Source organism: Chenopodium album, chromosome 9 (genome assembly GCF_948465745.1).
Source record: "Chenopodium album chromosome 9, dcCheAlbu1.1, whole genome shotgun sequence".
Classification (NCBI taxonomy): domain Eukaryota; kingdom Viridiplantae; phylum Streptophyta; class Magnoliopsida; order Caryophyllales; family Amaranthaceae; genus Chenopodium; species Chenopodium album.
This window is the reverse complement of record NC_137842.1, coordinates 61,500,403-61,522,463: the sequence shown is the minus strand read 5'-3', so window position 1 is coordinate 61,522,463 and position 22,061 is coordinate 61,500,403. Positions and strand designations below refer to the sequence as shown.

Below are 22,061 nucleotides of genomic sequence, written 5' to 3'. Positions count from 1 at the left end.
CTAAGATACCCTTGGCTCATATAACGCTGTCCTATGCAGCCTCTTGCAAGGGGGTCTGGCAATATGTTGTAGTTTCTGACGAGAACCTTCATTGGCTCAAAATCCTGTACTCCTCGACCTGAAATCAAAATTGGTGTCGTACACTTCACCCTTGATAAGACAATCTCCGATTTAAACACAGATATCGGCATGGAAGCATAACCCTTTAGCCCAAACCAACAGAAGATCAAACCAAAGCCCCATAGCCAAAAAAACCCGGTTCAAATCCTGCACCAGAAGATCGGTATACCGATCTGCACACCCCATAGCACACCAACACATCACACAAAAAGAAAAACTAACAGACCCAAAAAACACACAAAGACGGAAACAGGAAACCCAAACACTACACACACCACTAATAGAAAAAACAGGAACAAACTTAAAAACAAGAACTACGAACGGAACCCTAACAACCCACCCCGCCGCCACTCCGAGCACAACCACCAAAGCTCCAAGGGTCACCAACCCAAACCACCTACCGCCTGACAATAAAACCCGAACCACCAAGGCCCGCCCGAGAAGCCCAAACCCCCCACACCCCTGAACCGCGGCCGCGACGGCCCTACGCGAGGGACTAAGAGGGATCTCCCTCCCCGTTCTCGAAAACAACGACGCAACGACGGACAAAACGGAGGGGCATAGACACGGCGGGGAAGCGGAAACCAAAACTGGCGGCAAGCCGGCAGCAAGGCCGGTGAAGAAACGGAGCGGCCGAAAATGGGAAGCGGTGCACGATGCTAGGCCGTAAATACAAAAAACCAAAACGAAAACTAAGACGCAAACAAGAAAGGAAAAAAACCACCTAAGGGAGTAGATTGGAGGCTCGCCGACGCTGTGGCATGGGCGGTGAGCCGCACGCCGGCCGACGAGCCTCATGGCCGGAGCAGTTAGGGAAGCCGAAAGGTTTTTGAGAGAGAGAGGGGGGGGGGGGGCAAAGAAAGCTGCTAATTAAATTGACATAAACGAAATTTAACTATAAGTAATTTTATTTTGCTTTCAAAAAAAAAAAAAAAAAAAAAAAAAAAAGAAGAGTAATTTTTTTTTTTTTTTTAAACGGGAACTAGGAGTAAATTTATCCATCACAAATTTACAAATCACAATAATACTCCTCATAATAAGTACGAGTAGTTTGTCTGTTGTCAGCAAAATCTGTAGACAATTGATTGAAGCACATCACCTCTCTCCGACTCTCCCCTCATCTCAACCTTCTGTAAGTCTCCTCTCTCTCTTCATCGCAAGATCTTTACTTTCTTCTACTTTGATCATCAAAGTTCGTCGCTTTTTCCCCACATTTTTTTCTTGACACTTTTTGACAGTATTATTAGATCACCCATCTTTCAATTTTCCCAGAATTCATCTACGATTAAACTATATAGTTTTGATTATACCCAGATCTTTGTGATTTATATGTTCGCCCCTTTAATTTCTGTTGTTAATTTTCTTCGAATTTCAGGCTTTGACTTGATTTGTGGATCTTAATTGATTTTAATTTTTGATTGAATTTTGGGATTTTAATTTCTTAACCCTAGGTTTTTGTTTGATTGTGTGGTAGAAATTGGGGATTTTTAATGAAATCTCTGGTGTTAAATTATACTCGTAGTGTTATCTGTGATTCGTATTGGGTATAAGATCGCATTGATGAATGTTAATTTTAGTTGAATGTATTTCTGGTTCCCAATTTTGTTCATTGAATTTCATGCTTTTAGAGTTTTAGCTATGATAATCTAGCGAATTGTTATCTCGATTTTATGGGGTTTTGGATTGAATTCCTTGTATTGATCCTGGATCACTCAATTTGATTGCGTTGCTATCTTACGTTTTGCTTTATTTATCTATAAAATTGATTTGGTATTATCTTTTAGCTTCATTATACTGCTTGAAAGATTGATAATTTGCTAGTTGAGGTCGTAATTAGTTTGATTATTTTCTTTTCGTGTTGATTTCGGATGAAGTATGCATCAGTTTGAATATTGCTCAGTCGCGGATTGGGGTTTCTTAAAAGCAAATAGTTTGCTCTGATCTGCAACTTTTTCACTGAGGTGGTAACACAGACATTTACATTGGTTCTAAATTTTTGTCAGTCAAGTTACACGTTCCATTATCGTACATTTTAACAGCATGGATCTTTTAGCTTACCTCTAAAGAGGCTATAAAGTATCAATAAGACGAGGAAAGCTGTCTAGTTTTGATGGTAGAGTAATGTGGTCGTGGATATTACTTTTAGCATAGTTTTGATGAACTATCTGCCGCTTTGTATCAAAATTACCCTGCTGAGGATTTAATGTTTGCCGGTAATTGCTGAGAGCTTTTTCTCCCAAAAAATAATAAATATTGCTGAGAGCTTATGGAAGGATGTTTCATCTGTTCTTGCGGTTGTTCTTGGGACATAAATAATTTTTGTGATGCAAAGTATTAAGTTATTGAATTAGCAGACGACATCTATATCCTTAAGCATTATTAAAGAGGGGGTAGATCCAGTAGGCAATTAGAGTTTCCTGTGATATTCATATATTTTGTATACATGTATTTTATTTATTTTTGAGATCGATCGACAAGTTGTCTTGAGGATGTTTTCTGTGATTTTGTTCAGGACATTCTTGCATTATAAATTTCTTTCGATTTTCTTAGTAGTTCCTGAAAACTCCATGCTGACAAATGATCTTAAGTTGTGAACTTTTGTTTGTTTGTTTTTTATTTTTCTTTTTCTGTACTTGGTGATATGCAAGTAAACTTGATGGCCAGTAGTGATATCTGATTACGAAAGTAAATCTTGACCTTTCTGGAGGGGAATAATCTTTTTCCATGTTAATAATGTTATTGGTCCACTCTTGTTCTTCGTCTTTGTAAAGTCATCACCAGACATGAATACTGATGCATATAGATACTTGCTGGGTAGTTGTGAGGAGTCTGTCTGATACACTGTACTTGAAGTATCTGGTTCGTATGATACCTATCCAATGCTATTTCTCCTCATAATTATATTTTTGTAGTCTTTCAGGACGTGTCAGCCTTCACAGTAAGCATGGAAGCAAGCAGACCCCAAAATGGAATTCAACTTTTGCTGTCTGCAGAGCAAGAAGCCCAACACATTGTTAACACAGCCAAAAATGGTATGCTTGTAACTTTCATCTGGGGACGTTGTTTGTATGTACTACATATTGGTTTAAAATGTGTGTCATATACATTAATGGGAATTACTGTCGCCATGGTCACATCTATTTGTATAAATTGTCTGAAGCATTTCTTTCATCCATATAGAGCATTAGAAGCTTGTGTTTGTGGCAATCACAATTCCATGTAATTATTTTGTATGAAACAGTTGTTTAAAGTGAACTTGCTTTAAAAAGCTTCCCCATATTTTTTTTTAATATTAGGGTGCATTTACTTCTTGATTATTTGTAACAACTATTTTACCTAACAATGTGCCCTTTTAGTATATGTTTGACGCTTCTTAGTTATATGTGACATTATAAATTATGATTATGGGAACCATTGAGATTTCTAAGCAAAAAGATGGATTGTAAGATCCCGTAGAAATTTGGAGGATGGAAATGTGTGTTACTTTTTTACCTGAAAGGCTTAAAATATGTATGGTTACACCTATAAGCTGGCTAAATTCGGTGTTCCTGTCAATTTTTACTTAATTCATTTGGTTTTGACTTCATTTTATTGCCTTTTTTTTTTGTTTTACAGCCAAGATGGCTAGACTAAGACAAGCAAAGGAAGAGGCGGAGAAAGAAATTGCTGAGTTTCGTGCACAAATGGAAGCCGAATACCAGAGAAAACTGGCGGAGGTCAGATTGATATTCTACTATTTACTGAATTTTCTTGATTAATCAAATGCATGCACAAATCACCTGAATTACATCCATGAAAGGTTTTAGAATTATTGTAATCTGAACAATAGTCTGCTTAAGTTATTAAATTACTGTTTTCTTCTGTATTTATGTCTCTTATTCTTCTTAGGGCTTCCTTTGAGGTTAAGGGCAAAGATACATCAATCAATCAAAGCCTTAACCCCATTAGGGCAAAGATATGTAGAAAGCTGTATTTTAATTCTTCTCTTCCAGTGCTCCTTTCCCCTTATCTCATGGGCGTGATGGCCTTTTTGCATGAGATAATATATCAATGCTATGGCTATTGGACTTGTATACAAGCCATCAAGCCAGTAGGTTCAACATCTCCTATAGCAATTCTATGTTTTTTAACCACTATTTTGAGTCGTCTAGACTCTAGATAAAGTTGCCTTGTTTCTTAAAATTTGTTTTTCCTCTACAGAGTAGCGGCGACTCAGGTGCTAATGTGAAGCGTCTTGAAAAAGAAACTGATGCTAAAATCGAACAGCTGAAGGCACAGTCTTCCAGTATATCTCCTGAAGTTGTTCAGATGCTGCTCAAGTATGTCACAACTGTGAAGAACTGATTATTTTTTTCTAAGAACTTTTAGATGGGTTTTAGTGCCCAGCGAAATTTCTTTTCTTGGTTTCCATCTTTGGTGGAACGCCTCCTCCGCTTGAGACATTGAGATGGTTGGTTCCATTTTGTAATTGATTGTATTTTTTTTCTCGAGTACTGGTTTGCCTCATTTCTGTGTAAAATTGCTAGTCACATATTTGTTGAACGGATAAATTCTTATTTGAAATAAATGCCTGGAATCGAGATGATGCTTTAGTTTATTTGAGGCTTTTATGAGTTCTGCTCATGCTCTCTGTTGCATATTTATATTGCTTTGTCGTAGGTCGTGGTCAAACTTCCGGTGCTGCATTTGTAAAATGGTTGTTAACATATAGATGATCGTTTGGCTATACGCAAGTTACGGAGTATATTTTATTTTTGAATTCGCAATATTAGGCTTGTTCTCTTCAACTTATTTTCAGTTCAGTTCTTAATTTTCTTCTCTCATAAAATATTCTGCTCAGCTCAACTCGGCTTAGTTCAGTAAATCAGAACATGCTCTTGTAGAGATTATATTTCTAAAAGGTGCCTAAAGAAAATATACATACTATGTATTTGGATGCCAACCAAACAACTATGACTCTACGAGTATCACATATTTTGTACTGTATTAAATTTTACTTTTAATTTTTCGTTTTCATAGTGTATACGGAGTATTGTGTTATAGCCTCATATAGAGGTGGTTATTGGACAGGGTAGTCCAATGATAATAGGGTCAGGGCCAAGCTTATAGGGCTTTTAATGGACAGGGCTATTAATGGACAGAGCCCTTAGTGGGTAGGGTCAATATAGGGCTAACATGTGTTTCCAATTTAGTTGATAAAGAAAATACATAATGTAAAAATAATTATATAGATTAATTTGTATTCATATGTATTTAATAATGGCTTTGTCCAGTATTTAGTTTAATTGATATTTTGTAGGCCCGCCCATTATCGACCCGCAGCCCGCATTGTCCCGACCCTATAAAATGTGACCCTGACCCGCAACTGACCCACATCGACCCTGACCCGACCCGCCCAATAACCAGGTCTAGCCTCATATGATGTTACGTATTGAGTGGGTGATTTTAATTTGAGTTAATCAACACATTGTTGGATTTGTTGCTTATAAATTTACTTCATGATTCATGTGTATTTATTTAATATTTATTTATATTTAATAGCTAAACAGTACTCCAAGTTTTAGTTTCTGGTCAATATTGTGCCACGTTAAGTACAATCATTGCATAATTATTAATTAACAATTTAACAATGATAAAATGATATCTCCAAGTTTCCAACCTCAGCCGTTCAATGCGTGGTAGTTCATTGCACGGTACTAGAGTGCTCGTATGAGATTAGGCTTAGCCGCTTAGGTAGTGTTATCTTTTATAAGGTATTCTATTTGTTTTGAATTTCTGGTATCTAACTTATTGATCCTTATAATAAACTCTCGATAATTTTTAATAGTTACAACACACCTCTTTGTTATAATACTATTTGAAGTTGTTAATAGAAGAAGGTAATGAAATAATGAATTAAAACGAGATGGGTGTGATGTAGAATTGTAGATCGTATATTCGTACCCACCTGCCGTACATAATCATGGATATTATATTGTAGAAAACTAAAGTGAAGAACCTAATTGCTACTTTAATACCACCTTCCTGTTTTTTAGTTGACACAATTTGAGTTTAGCACTATTCATACACTCTCCTTTTGATCGCATTTTATGCTTTATAAGTAATTAAAAATATAGTCATGTGAAATTTTATTAGATTCGTTACGATATATATTTTTATAATATCAACTTTTTATAATTTTTGTTTATCGATAATTAAAGATATTAATGTTTGAGTTTGTGCATTGACAATTTGACAAACGTAACTAAAAAAACGTGTTAATTAAAAAAAACGGAGAAAGTAAGTCATAAGGCCACAACTCCATAGCCAAATAGGCAAATATAGCAGGGCAAAGGTTTTACTTGGGATGACACATTGACACTCATGAGTTCATGACATACCACAAGGCTAGTGGGCTGAGTTTGGCCAAGACTCGGCATGACATGGAATGTGGGCCTACATTTGGTCCAGCAAGACACGACTATGCTACATGCTACATACTTGGTAGAACGTAAATACGAATCGGGTGGTCATCTCATATTATAAAATTTCTGTTCCGTTCGTCTATTATTTTTGGAAAGTTTGCAAATTGCATTCATTTAAAGTTCGTATTTTGCAAATTGCAGCCATTTAAATTTTTTTTGCAAATTGCAGCCTAAAAGTTCGTATAAATTGTAAATTGCAACCCGATTCAATTTTTTCATCGGTTTTCATGTTGAAAAATCTTCGGTTAAGGTTTTAGGGGTCATTTTAGCCCTTAAGGGCCCGAATTGAGCTCGGAATCAGCAACAAAATAACGTAAGTGTCTCATATTTACAATTTCCCACAAATCGATACATTTTTGTTACGCAAAACGAGATACTTACGTTATTTTTTTGCTAATTCCGAGCTCAATTTGGGTCCCTAAAGGCTAAAATGACCCCTAAAACCTTTGCCAAAGATTTTTCAACATGTAAACCGATGAAAAAATTAAATCGGACTGCAATTTACAATTTATACGAACTTTTGGGCTACAATTTGCAAAAATAAATTTAAATGGCTGCAATTTGCAAAATACGAACTTTAAATGGCTGCAATTTGCAAATTTTCCATTATTTTTCACCATTTGACTCAAAAAGTTCACACAAAAACTGGGTCTATGATTCTAAAAAAAGGGGGAAGAGGGAGTAACTGAGATTTCTAATTCTTGACAAGTAAAGAGATAGAAAGACTAAGGGCATGTTCATTTCCGCTTAATTTCAGTTTAGTTCAATTCAGTTCAGTTTCAATCAGTTCAATTCAGCTCCAATCAGTTCAGTTCAGTTCAGCTCTTAATTTTCTTCTCTTATAAAATATTCTTTTCAGCTCAGTCGAGGTCATTTAACTTCAGTTTAGCTTCAACCAATTCATTTCAGTTCAGTAAATGTGAACATGCCATAAATATTTCCATATATAAATGACATTTTGATTAGTGATGTCAATAGGGCGGATGTTGGCCTTTCCATCCCCATTTCCACCTAACATTTTCATCCCCATCCCCGCGGGGATCCAAAATTCATCCTCATCCCCATCCCTGCCTCGGCGGGTACAATTCCAAAACCATCCACGCCTCACCCCCATTTGGATATCGAGGATCCACCCCCACCTAATCCCCATCAAAGATTCGCCTAATCCCCACCCAAGACTCGTTTAATTTCCTGCCTCTCAAATACACAATCCTATATAATTAGTTTAGATTACAATTAAAAAAAAAACCGTTTTTAATATTACACACTTTTTTGTTTTATAACATAAGAGTATTATAAAGTATTATAATTTACATAATTGTTTTATAAAATAGTATAAACGTATGTAATTTTGTTTTTAAAATAGATATGTATTTGTATGAGTTAGGGATCGGATGGGGCGGGTATGAAGTGGGGCGGGGACAAAGTTATGATTAAGTATGGTTTTTTCCTCATCCATGCCCCACTACCCACCAAACCGAGACCCATCCCCCCCGCCAAGCGGGTTTCCTAATTAACCCGTACCACTGACATCCCTAATTTTGATCAAATTTTAGGTAAATTAAATTTTCTTATTTGATGTGATAAATTCTGCTTTCATTGTTTTTATTTGTTTGCCCCATTGTACTTTTAAGGGTCTGTCACAAATTTTTTGACTCAAATCCTCATTAATCTACAACAAAAATAAAATTATGTGGGATCTTGTTAGATTTAATACAATGCCTACTAAAGAAATTTAATTTTTATTTAATAACTTTTGCACGTATTTATGTTTTAAAAACCATAAAAAGTCAAATGGGACAAACAAAAAACAACAGAGGAAGTAGTAGGATGTCTATTACTTTAGTTAGTGGATAGTAGAGTATTATAATTAGGGGTGAGCATAACAGGGTACCCTGTAAAAATTCCAGGAACCGGAACCGGAACCTGTTGCAACAGGTTCCTCAAAATTTTAATAACTTTTTTAGGGTACCCTGTATTATAATATACTCACTAACTTTTTCGCGGAATTTTTAATAAAAAAATGGTTGGTCACTAATTTATAATGTTTGCAACTTGCAAATAAGACAAACTAATAGTAGTTGTCTAATAAATTTAATATATATATTTTTATAATTGTAATTTTGATATTTATTATTTAAAAATTGAGTAAGAGTTAGTGTATAATTTGAAATTGAGTGATACTTTTATCAGGTACAGGGTACCCTACAGGTTCCGGTTCCAAAAAATTGAGAACCCGAACCGGAACCTATTACAACAGGTTCTCCAGTTTGCTACCCGGAACCGGAACCTCTTGTACAGGTTCTGGTTCCGGAACCTGCGGTTCCTAACAGGTTCTGGTTCCGATTCAGGGTACCCTGATTTTTTGCTCACCCCTAATTATAAATTTATAATCCCTCCCCATGTTTATTTAAGTGTCTTTGTTTGACTTTGACACTATTTACATGTACCACTTTGATCAATGTTTGCGCTTTATACATAAGATTAATTTATAGCCATGTGAATACTCGTTAAAATCTTCTCAATACATAGTTTACAAGTATTTAAATTTTATAATTTATACTTTGTAATAATTAAAGATATTATCAGTCAAAATTCCGCATGACAAGTGTATTGGTCAACTAGGGCACTTAAAAGAATTAAAAAGAGTATTTAATTAAGTAGAAGTGTATTAAAAGAAATATTTCCTTTGTTTTCTGTTATTTGTATCACAACTTTAGAGCACACTTATATTTTAAGAGTTGATGAGAGTAGCTTAAGTAAACGAGTGAATTTATCAAAATAGTCCTAACCTTAATAATAATAGAGAAGAGTTAGGTAATGCATGTAAATTATTTTGTTTAATTTATCCGTTTACAACATCTTATCTCTTTCTTAAAGTGTGTGACGTAAAAGTGTGTTGCATATTAAGGAATTTAGAGGAAATATTAAAAATTAAGTGAATTCATGACATATATGAAAAGAAGAGAAATATGTCAACAAATAAAGATAGATTTGTGTCAAGTAGTAGGGAGAGAGGGATAACGAGATTACATCAATATTCAATACTACTTGGAGAAGTTTGGCTACTGATGTACACATTCTATACCATATTTTACCCTCATTTTATAGCTATGTTCGTATGATTTTTAAGCTCTACGGAGCTATTTCTCGCTAATATCCTCCTCTCTAGTGTGGCTTGGTCTATTTGATTGATTTTGTAGGCATATGAAGATTTCCGGATGATTTGGACTTGTTTTGGATAGCCACGAAAGCTTATTATGATGGAGGAGAATTTTACCCGTGTCCGCCCTGGAGGGCAACATTGCCCTGGCAGCCAGGGCGAAGAAGGAAATTAAAGAAGAGAAGTCACAAGAGATGGAAGTGTGAAGATGTTCAACTTCCATCCGCCCGGACCGGGAAGCATTGCCCTGGCAGACCGGGCGGACAAAGTATTGTGTGAGGAAGCTAGATAAAGAAGCATTGGGCGAATTTGCTTCTCGCGCCTGACCGGGCGGCTTTGCCCGGTCAGACCGGGCGGAGTGTCGAAGACCGCGTTTTCCTATTTTTTTCGGGTTTTCTTAATTAAGGGATATAAATACCCTTTGTAAACCCCGACTTAACATACTTAGTTATTATTTTCTAGCTTTAAAACCTTCATTAGAACCCTAATATTCTCTCTAGATCTAGATTAATTTGCACTTTCAAGTTTTAATCTTTACTCATCAACAATTGGTACTTTTCTTCATTCAAGCAATTGGTATTCATCTTTAATTCTTCTTTTACTTTTAATTGCTTATTAATCATGTTTTCTTCATTGAATATTGCTTTTGCTTTCGTTAATATGTGTGAGTAGTTTCTTTATTCCAAGATCTAGCGGATCCCGAATATGATTAATGCATGATTTAATTCTTTAAATTCTCTAATAATAATTGTAATTGATATGCTTAATTGATTATGCTTATGCCAATACTAGATTAGGGATAATTGGTATTGTTATTAATCCTTTGTTTTAATCGCAACGGGAGTTGGGTTTTGACGGATTTGAATAAATCAATTAAGGGTTTGAAGTTCATCACGGGAGTAGTTGAATGGATGATTAGGAAGTTAGAGTAATGTGCTTAAGGTCTCTAATTTACATGATTCCACGGAAGTAGGCTTGATTGTGATTAGAGAAGCCATTGATAACTCGAGAGAGACCATTGGTATTATTCATGGATTACTTTTCCTCTTAAATCAATTGAATTATGTGTTAGGGGTAGAACGACTATTGCATTAATTGTATTCGTGGTGAAGCTTGATCTTGGATGTTTTTAGCATTAAATTGTCACTTTATTTAGATTTAATCGTTTTGATTAGTCCTTTAGATATTGATTCTCATTTATTGATTTGGTTACTTGCTTGGTAATTGCTTGAGTCTATTTAATTGGTTGAACCATAGTCTCTTGGGATCCGACCCTTGCTTGCCCGTCTACATAGTAGTGGTTTAGTTAGGTTTATTTTTGTTAGGTACGCGATACGCCTATCAGCTACTCAACTTCAAAATCAAAATAATGTAATGCAATTATTGTACTTTTTTCTATCACACACAGAAATAATTAGCATTGAAATAATTAGCATTTATATTTTAAAATTTAAATTAACATACAATTAATTGGTCCCTAATGAGGAAAAGGGTCACATAATTTAATTGAAATGAAAGGAGACCATATTAATTAATTTCTGTCGGACAAAAGGTGGGAGAACCTTGATTAAGATTTAATCCCATAAAATTGTCCACCCAACCTGTTTCCACTATGATATAAGTGGATCATCCACATCCTATTAGGAGTAGAACCTAGTCTATTCAACTATTAATTTGGATTTAACAATGATTAATTTTATGTATTCCTAATAGTATTATATTATATACACTAAACCCCAAAGCAAGGAGATCTTTAGAATCTATTAAGTATAAAGATAAATCTACTTTAATTGCCGTTGTTGAGCTTAAATTTATGCATAAAGATTGATCACTTCAATTGTGTTTTTCATAACTTCCAAGGAAATACTTAAGAGTGAAGTACATTATGTAAGATAATCATGAGGATAAGGGAGAATCTAATAACCCAATAACCTAATCTAGGACATTTCATTTTTTAATTATTCATTTTCTTTCTTTTATTCATTATGCTCGTAAATCAGTGAGAATTTGGTGGCTCAATCACTCAAGAATAAAAAAGTATATATTTTTTTGGTCATTATTTTGTTGTAATGTGAATTGTTCGATCAACTATATTATAATAGACATAATTGTTGATTTTTGTTCAAAAACAAGACATAATTGTTGATTTTGAAGTTTGGATAAATGGTAAAATATGTCCTATTTGTTTTTAAGTGTTATGATTTCGACTTTTGTTATTAATATCCATAGGGCAATAACATTTGCGATGAGCGCAACATAACTAGTCAAATTCGAGGAGTTTTTTTCTGTTTGACCTTAAATTATAAATTGGTTGTTGATAACATTAATGAGAGAATGTATATTTTAGTAGTCAAAACAAAAGAAAAAGGGTTCTCAAATGAGCAAATGAAACAATTTTTTTAATTAATTAATATTACTTGTATAATGAGTTGGAATTACTCATATAGACAAAATAAGTTTACACTTATTAATAAATATGATTACTCATATGAATAAATAAGGAATACGAATTACTCTTATATATACTCATATAGCTAACCTCACACAACACTTGTTGCTAATAAACCTATCTTATGCTAGTTAGACTAGACTTGGTTATTAGGTAGGGTAGCCAAATGATAATAGGGTCAGGGCCAAGCTTAAAGGGCATTTAATAGACAAAGTCTCGAATGGATAGTAACTTATAGGATAGGGTCAATATAGGGCTAAAATATTTGTCCAATTTAATAGATAAAGAAGGTAGATAATGTAAAAACAATTACATGGAAGTATATATATTCGTATTCATATATACTTAATCATAACTTTGTCCAATATTTATTTTAATTAATTGTTTGTTGGTCTGTTCATAATTGACCTACGACCCGCATTAGTCCGAACCGCTATTAACCCTACAAGGCTAACAATTACCCTGTAATGACCTTGACTCGACCCACACATTAACCACGTCCATGCCAGACTTGTATGTCTTCTTGAGCTATAACATGTATATAATAATAAAAATAAAATAAAATAAATCGGGGAGAGTATCTAAGATGTCAAGAAAATTCATTGTTTAGAAACTAGAAAATTCATTTTAAGATGGAGTTTGGAGATTCTTATGACGATTGGGGTTTAGTGTTTTACTATTGTTTCGGACCCTATGCCCCCCACACGTGAGGGTGTGTGTTGAGATGTTACATCAAAAGATTTAGGCAACGTACGCTTTTTTGTTACCAAGTCTTGATCCCTTGACCTTCAACTCTTCAAGGGCTTCAACTACTACGCTTAGTTACTATAAATGTTAAATTTGCATGATTTGATTTGAATTTCTATTTTCATCTAATCTATCAAAATTCTTAAGAAAACAACATTAAGGATCCGTTCACATTTACTGAACTAAACTGAACTGAACTGATTGGAGCTGAACTGAACTGAATATTTTATGAGAGAGGGAAATTAGAAGCTGATTTGAATTGAAGTGATTGAAGCTGAACTGAAATGATTGGAGCTGAACTGAACTGAACTGAAATGATTGGAGCTGAACTGAACTGAACTGAAATTAAGTAAATGTAAACATGCCCTAAATTAGAAAAAATTGTGACATTTGTATGATATACAATTAATTATTACTATTATGAGATAAAAATATTTAGTGGATGTACAAATGCAAATAAAAAATACGAAAGATTACTTGTAGATCATATTTGATTCATGTTGGTTTAATTATTTATGATAAGCACTTATTTCGTATTTGCTTATATATATATGATACGTTGAAGATAAATTTACTTGATTTGTCATATGTCATTAATCCGATTAAAGAACAGATTAAAGAACAATGGTGATATGAAATTTATCTTTACAATGCATGATGAAACTAATACAACAGACAATGAAGATCTTAATTCCCTAAACCCAATCCAATTTCTAAATAAGAAAGATCCATAATTGTGTTCACACTCCATACGAAACTTGTATTTACAAAAGAAACATTTTCATCATAAATTTTAATTCACACCTACATTCCGTTATTATATTTGTAACATCATTTTTTAATCAATATAATTAATTTTAGCATATTGCAACATCATTGTACGGAGTATTATATTACAATAGAAATACACAATTAAGGGTGGTATTTTATTTACTTAAATTTCAATTATATAAAATTCTTATTTACCCTTTTGATTTTAACTTAGTTTTATTTGAACTTATTTCCATGACGAAAAAGGTGAATAAAATCTAATATTGGAAAAAAAAAAACTCTCATATATTAATTACTAAACCAACAAACTCATTACACATATAGTCCTTGAGTTCCACTTGGTCCAATAACTAATACGGAGTATTGTTCTTAAAGACATTTAATTTAACATTTTTTAGTTTGACTATTAGAAGCAAGTTTTCCAATTGATATTATATTCCTCCCAATTCAATATATTTGATTTTTTATTTTACAAATTTTATTTTGTGGGGAAAATAAAAAATTAGGGGGACAAGATCTACATTTAATATTGTCTCAAAATTTCTTGGAACAATACGCTTCCTAAATAACATCATACGATTAAGATCTTAATTATATTCTTTAATAATCTAATGACCTATACACAATCAATCTATGTAAATCACATTATTTTTACACGTAATTAGATTTTTAATTATTAGTGTAGTAATGGTCAACAAAAATCTAGGACACGTAGTCACCTCTACAAAAACTTGTACACAAGGATCTTCCCTCTCTCCCACCAATTATTGATTTCAATTAATATTATTTTAGAAAATGAAACACTCAAAACCCACAAGGTTACATACGTGCCCCCACCAACCACCTTCAACTATATTATTATTTACTTTAATTAGTGATTTAACATTATATTGTAAGTCTAATCATAGGAATAGCTATTTTCCTTAACCAATGAACCACCCAAAAAGTAATTAAGAAAAAGTATGCATGCATGTAAAGTATTGATTAATTCCCCCCTATATATATGACTCTCTCCTTTCATTCCTCTCACCACCAAAACCAAATTCTCCTTCTCTCTCTAGATCTCCCTCTCTCTAAAAAAATATAAAATAAAAAAATTGAAGAAAAAATGGAGCAAAATGTGCAAGTTGTTGGAAAAAAACTATGGCACATAGTGAGAGTGGCCTTTTTCATAGTTAGGAAAAACATGAGCAAAAGAAAACTTCTCTTAGACCTAAAATACTTAGCCATGAAACGCCCAAAACTCACCGGAAAATCACTCGTAAAAAAACTAACCCACCACAACCACAACCACAACCACAACCACCGGCGCCATAGTGGTGCATATGAGTTTAGTTGTAGTAACACCCCAAACCATCCGTTTCAATTTAACCACAATAAAAAGGCGCACAAAAATAAAGACTACACTAAATTTCCTATTTATGAGGAGGTTGAGGGATGTGAAATACAAGCCGTGAACAAAGTGATTGAAATGATGATTAATTCAAATTGTCAAATTGACGATGTTGAGGGTTCTCCATTCCCATATTTCTACTCACCGGTTTTAGCCGGGTTTGGGACAAGCCGAAGCCCAATTGTGAGGGTAACCGACTCTCCATATTTGTTGCATGATGTAGAGCCAGGAAATTATAAGGTGGACGAGGCTGCTGATGAGTTTATTCAAAGGTTTTATAACAACCTTAAGCAACAAAGGATAATGGATGCTTAAAATTTTGTGACAATTTTGATTATGCATGTTTGTACGTAGGATGTAGCTATAATATATAGTGATCCTTGTAGATTTTTTCTTGCGCTTCTCTTTATAATTGTGCTTTTGTACTACACTATATATGTATAATGTAAATTAATTATCTCGAGTGTTGAATAAATAATCAAAGAAGAAGATATATAAGAAAATCTATGGCTAAATTATCTCGAGTATTAGATCAAAACAATATACTCCTTAATTACATGCTCTTTACTCTTAGCTAAGTAATGTTGGATCAAAGATAAATCAAAGGTACGGAAAACAAAATTGGGTGGAGAATTGCAAGTACCTCAAATAAAAGTTAGTGTAGAATTGCAATTAAAACTTGAGTATCATTGATCATTAATTATATTTTTGAGTATCATGTATGGTGTGGTTTCTAATACAAATCATTGATCATTATTTTTTTTCAAATAAAATACTAATTTTGTTTATAAAATTATACTCACTAACTGAAATAAATCTAACAATTATTATGTATAATATGATTATTATACATAATTGTTAGATTTCAAGCTTGACCCAAAGAATACAAGAAGTAAAAAATAGAACAAACGTAAAAGCTCTTAATCAATTTAAGCATTTTTTCCCCCAAAATTCCACCCACCCATGTAGTACGTAGTCATACACTCATACATGTATATGTATGTACTCCGAATCTCCGATGACTTTGAAAATTCCAACATTGTGACCTAGTAATAGATGTCAATTTGGGTAAATGGGTCAGGTAAGTGTGGGTCGGGTTAACTCGGGTCAGGTTATTCGGGTTAATGTCGTAACCTATGCAGGTTGGGTTCGGGTTGGGTCATACTTGAGTCGGGTCACATCTGGTCATACATCTTATTGGGTAGGGTCAGGTTTAGGTTGAGTCATAATAGGTTGGGTTACATTCGGGTCGAGTGAATAATAGGTCGAGTGTAATTCGGGTTTCCACAGGTTAAAACGAGGTAGGGTTATTCTCGGGTCCGAGTCGGGTTCGGTTCAAGTCTACATTTTGCGGGTTATAATCAGGTCGGGTCATTTCCAACTCGTGACAATCAGGTCGGGTCAATTCCAAGTCAGGTCATATTCGGGTCTCAAATATTGGGTTAATCTGAGTGTCATGTTGATTTTAGGTCAGGTCGTATCGGGTTCGGGTACATTTTTTGGGTCGGTTTGTTAACATTTTAGTAATGACGTTCACGTTTTATCATTATCAATTTTTTCTTTTATTGTAATAGAAATAATTTCAGATAAGTTTGAATTCGAGCTAATTAGTTCAAATAAGTTTAGATAATATATACATAATAAGTGACAATGTAACTGTATAACTATACTTTAATCAATAATAATAAGGTGATCTAAATTGAATTTAAGGTAATTTGAAATCAGGTTAAGTAAATTACAGGTTAGGTTGAGTTCGAAATGAGTCAGGAACAATTCGGGTTGAATTTGGGTTGGGTCAATAACACGCCGTGTTGATTTTGGGTCGGTTAGCAACAGATTGGGGTGAATTTTGGGTCGGGTTAGTAATACATCGGGTAAAATTCGGGTTGGGTTTAGTTCGAGTCGATTTAATAACATGTTCGGTTAAATTCGGGTCGGGTTACTGGCAGGTTGGTTTAATTCGGGTTTTGACGAGTTAGGGTCAATCTCGGTTCTGGTCGGATTCGGTTCAGGTCAATAATTTACGGGTTATATTCAGGTAGGGTCATCTTTAGGTCGGTTCATGTTCGGGTTTGGGTCTCAAATACTTAGGTTAACTCGGGTTTAGGGTTGGTTTCGAGTCGGGTCATATCAGGTTCGGGTCACCATTTTTCGGGTTCAAGCAGGTTGGTTAATAATCGGGTTCGGGTCGGTATTTCAAGTCAGGTGAGCTTTTGACAGCTCTACCTAGTATGTCACTTTGTATAAAATTTTATATCTACACCTTGTACAAAATTTTATGCCTATACATTCCTATATATTGTAATTACTAGATGAAGCCCGTGCGATGCACGGTTTGTTTGAATTTTTTAAAATAATGTTTTTACATATATATTTATGTGCTAAAAATTGTTAAATATTTAGATAAAATTCCTGATATTAAAAGATAATATTTTATATTTAATTAATTTAAACTGGATTATCTGATTCACCAATTTTGCTTACGTGTTAGTTAAATTATTTAATTCTAAAAGAAATTAATAATCTCATATTTAATTGGCTACCACTAAAATTTATTATCCTACGTGGCGCTCTGAAAAAATTAAATCCTACGTGGCTCTCTAAAAACTCGGGAAAAAACTCCCCTTTATATATATATATATATATTAGATTTACCTATGTACACACAATGAGTCATCCTCAAACCCCTTTATATATATATATATATATTAGATTTACCTATGTACACACAATGAGTCATCCTCAAATAGGAAATATAAATTTTAAATATTAATTTACTGATTAAAATACTACTTATCCGGTCTCTTTTAATCTTTATACTTTGATCATTTAGCTCACAAAAAGATTTCAAAAATGAAGATAGAAAGAGACGGAGCGAGTAGCATACATTCTAAAAATAAACTACCAATTATATTGGGATGAATAAGATATGTTGGGTGTGACCCAAATTTTATAGGTCCAATATTTTGGTGGATTATTATTTATGCATGCTGTACAAACTTTGGATACATGTAGCATGGTTAGCATTGCTCTTTATATTTCTAGATTATTTTTCAACTAGCTTATTGACACAAGCTTCCTAAACAATCTAGAGAATTCTTGACATTGAAAGCAATTAGAATATATAGTTTACTGCGTATGATATTAAATTACTAAACATTTTAGCTACAAAAATGTATGATGAAGAGAAATCTAGAATATACTTGTCATTTCTTTCAACCTCCATTTTCAACTATAAATATTGAGTATTGGGCATACAATCAAAGGATACACACATAAGAAATCATATCAATACACAAGTTTTCCTACCTTTCTACCTTCATTGTATACGATCCACCTTCTAAGTTACGAATCCATTATTCTTTTGTATCATTCCTTTTTGAGCTATAGTGAGAATTATTAAAATACTAGTGAGTATTCAACCTATTCACCCATATATATATATATATATATATATATATATATATATATATATATATATATATATATATATATATATATATATATATATATATATATATATATATATATCATTTGAATTTTTTTTTCTTCTATCAAGCCAATACTTTTGTAAGAAGAATATGGCAAACTTTCCTTTAGTTGAAGTACATTAATTTTCAAAAGTTATTGACTTAATATATTTGTTTTGTTAGAATGTGATTTATTTGTTATGTGTCAATAAATAATGAAAGTTAGTTTTATCAAATGTGATACATTATTCAATTCAATATGTTCGCTAACATAGTAACATACTACCTCCGTTACAGGTTATGTGCAACGATTTGACATAAAGTAGAGAGGAAAAATGTCTAATCGTTGCACATAACCTGTAACGGAGGTAGTATATATTATAGAAATGTAGTAGTAGACAGAGAATGAGGAATTAGAGAGATTCCATTATTCCAGAGGAAAATCGAAAAAATGAATCTACAGCACTAAAGATTACAAGGTACAGTATATATATTGTTAGGCCATATAATATGTATAGCTAATGGGCCGTTGTTATGTTACGAGCCCTAATCTCTCTAGGTTGTATATATATACTCGTGCATACGCTAATACGAAGACACACTCTATTCTCTCTAATCTCTCTATTATTGATATGGTATCGGAGCCAATAACATTCTACTACCTAAACCTCTAAATTTTTTTTCCCTAATTTCTGAAATCAATTACTAATTCCTAAATTTGATTAAATCATCTGTCTGGTTCGAATTTAGGGTGAATTGCTCAATTTGATTTCTCTGGTTTTTGGTTGCTTCGTGGTGTGCGCTACATCCCTTAATCTACTATTCTTTAATCCCTTAATCTACTGCTTCTACTATCCCTTAATACCTTAATCTACTGCTTCTCTCAATCTACTATTTTATTGTTGTGGTGTGGTGTGATTACCTAGTTGTGTGGGGCTTCTATTATTCTATTCTAAATTGCTACTACTCTACATTGTCGAATTGCTACATTGCTTTCTTGCTGAATTTCTGAAATTTTCTTTTCAATTGTTCTTCTGAATTTCTACTCTACATTGTCGCCTTTCTACACTGCTATAACATGGTGAATGCTAAGTCACAACTATTTTGTACCCATTGCAATCGATCGGGTCATGATTACCCATTGCTACTACTCTATTCTCTCTAATCTCTCTATTATTGACATATATATTAGTTAGTTAGAGTAACTAACTAACTAACATAATAAAATAATAAGTATAATAACTCTAATATATATAATTGATCATGTGCTATAAAAGATGGGTCATAAACGTTACACTTTGTCAATGATAAATTGAGGATTTATGAGATTCCTTTAGACGTAATAATTTGTTTGCAACAATCAAATTAGAAAAGAAATTTAGTTGCATTTAGAAGTGATTTATTTTTATTCTCTAGATAGATTTCGTTTAAATTCTTATACAAGGTGACCGCTGTATTCTTGTTTTTCTTCGGCATCTAAACAAGTATTGTTGAGTAAGAGTATAGGATAATCAACTAGTACGTCGTCTGATTGAATCTTCTAGCTCATGGATGCTCTATCAAAATCTATCGCTATTCCTTTCCTCCACCGAGAAAGAATCATTCCAAGTCACAAGAGCAATCTTTATTTTTTTAATGAATTTTTCTTGTCGTTATGGTAATGCAATGCAAGAGACCGGAAATCTTGTTGTTTTCGATGATGAAAAGAGTTTTATGTTATGTTCCATTTTTGAAAACCCTAATTATTAGATAATAATGCCCATCGAATAGATTAAGGACAAGCTAAAGATTTTTTATAGGAGGAAATTGTTATTGAATGTTTATGTAGTGCAGCTCCAACGAATTCAATTCACTTCAGCTCAATTCAGTAAATGTGAACAAACCCTTAAATATTATCATATAAGTAATTAAACTATTTAGGTTAACTGTTATATGTTGCCATCTTCGTATTATGTTTGATATATTAGAGTAGAGTTGATTTTTAGGTAAATATAAAGATGCATTTTCTAGCTTCCAAGTTTGAAGCTTTTTTTAATGCACTATATTATTATGCATAAATATAACCCCTCCAATATTAGTGGGACCTATTTGAAAGGGGCCCATTATAGTAGATTATTATGTGCACTAGAAATCCTTCATCAGAAAGAAAGTGATGAAGTACAAAGCCGTTACACAAAGTTCTCCAATCAAATTTTAATTCCATATTTTCTCAATTTTTTAAAAGTGTAATAAGCTAATTAAATCTCATACTATCAATATAAAAAGAGGATAAATATCATACTCGTAAAACTTTTGTTTTTGGACCACCTTCAATAAAACATGCTGCTTGTGCCGCTATAGGATTAGTGTATGAAAATAAAAGAGAGTTAAAGATGGTGGTACTTCCATGAATATTCATTTTCATATGGTATAAAAAGCATGGTAGTTTCTTCTTCTTTATATATATATATAAAGCATGGTAGTTTTTTCTTCATTATATATATATATATATATATATATATATATATATATATATATATATATATATATATATATATATATATATATATATATATATTGTTATTTTTTTTTAAGTGGATGAATATTAAGCATGATAGCTAAGTTAATAAGGCACTAACATACCCTCACTCAACTTTTAAAAAGTTGGGAAAATATGTGAGAATCTTAATAGGATTTTAATAAGATTCTACTATATTCTCTTCTAGGGTTAGTACTAAATGTACTTGATAATTCATGATTATTATATACAACTCCTAATAAGTCCTACATTTGATTGGTCGATCTCAAATCCTTAGTAGATTGAATCTTTGAAGGATTTGTTTAGTGGTTATACTTAATTAATGCCAATAATTTTTATTGGGCAAACACATAATTATATGTTTGACAACATGCAAGTTTAACCGAGTTTTATTTTAAAACCAATTATGATAGCCAATAAATTTTCGTTGGCCTGATTTTAAAAATTAGTAGATTCCTTATCCTACACATAGCTAGTATATATCAATGGTTGTTTTATGGGTGAGTAACTCCCATTTATGGGATAGATTCATTCGCTAAATCTACAAATTATTATAGACAAAACATGGGACCTTCTAACTCAAAATTTAACACTACACTACTTTGAGCTCTATTCTAGAAGTATATCATCAATCAAAAATTTAAAAAAATTAAAAGACGCCTCCACTTACATCAATTCATGTTTAGTGGCACAATATTAGCAAAAGAAGAAAACGGCCAAAAATAATGGCTAAAATATATAGCCCACCATTAAAGCACCCAAATAATTGTGCTCCTTATTAGCTTTATTAAATTAATTTGTCACTTTTTGCCACCTTACCATCAAGCAACCTCAAAACCCAAGAGCAAGTAAAGTAAAGGCTTGGATTTCTTCCCTCATCTACTCTTAACAATTTTTAAAATCCAACAACTCCTCCTCTCATTGCTTTAATTACTCAATCTATATCTATATTATTAATTAATTAAT

General features: G+C 32.9%; 2 protein-coding genes across 3 annotated transcripts; both read left to right on the top strand.

Annotated features, from left to right (window-relative positions):
- The first annotated feature begins 1,124 nt into the window (after positions 1 to 1,124).
- On the top strand, positions 1,125 to 4,717 carry LOC145558655 (V-type proton ATPase subunit G 1-like). 2 transcript variants are annotated; one of them, XM_081619963.1, is made up of 4 exons: positions 1,125 to 1,252; positions 3,033 to 3,152; positions 3,736 to 3,836; positions 4,321 to 4,717. In XM_081619963.1, exons 2-4 carry the CDS (start codon positions 3,065 to 3,067, stop codon positions 4,462 to 4,464), a joined length of 333 nt encoding a protein of 110 aa, XP_081476089.1. In that variant the 5' UTR covers positions 1,125 to 1,252; positions 3,033 to 3,064; the 3' UTR covers positions 4,465 to 4,717. The 2 variants fall into 2 exon arrangements, with proteins under 2 accessions (XP_081476089.1, XP_081476090.1); XM_081619964.1 differs by having other exon boundaries at positions 1,142 to 1,252; positions 3,041 to 3,152.
- Positions 4,718 to 14,822: 10,105 nt separating this feature from the next.
- LOC145557873 (uncharacterized) lies at positions 14,823 to 15,422 on the top strand. The gene has a single exon (XM_081619051.1). The coding sequence runs from the start codon at positions 14,823 to 14,825 to the stop codon at positions 15,420 to 15,422; it is 600 nt and encodes a 199-aa protein (XP_081475177.1).
- The last annotated feature ends 6,639 nt before the right edge of the window (positions 15,423 to 22,061 follow it).

Coding starts and splice junctions, on each gene's coding strand:
- LOC145558655 (XM_081619963.1), top strand. CDS start 3,065: ATGGAAGCAAGCAGACCCCAAAATGGAATTCAACTTTTGCTGTCTGCA. Junction 3,153..3,735: donor TGTTAACACAGCCAAAAATG/GTATGCTTGTAA, acceptor TTTGTTTTACAG/CCAAGATGGCTAGACTAAGA. Junction 3,837..4,320: donor ACCAGAGAAAACTGGCGGAG/GTCAGATTGATA, acceptor TTTCCTCTACAG/AGTAGCGGCGACTCAGGTGC.
- LOC145557873 (XM_081619051.1), top strand. CDS start 14,823: ATGGAGCAAAATGTGCAAGTTGTTGGAAAAAAACTATGGCACATAGTG.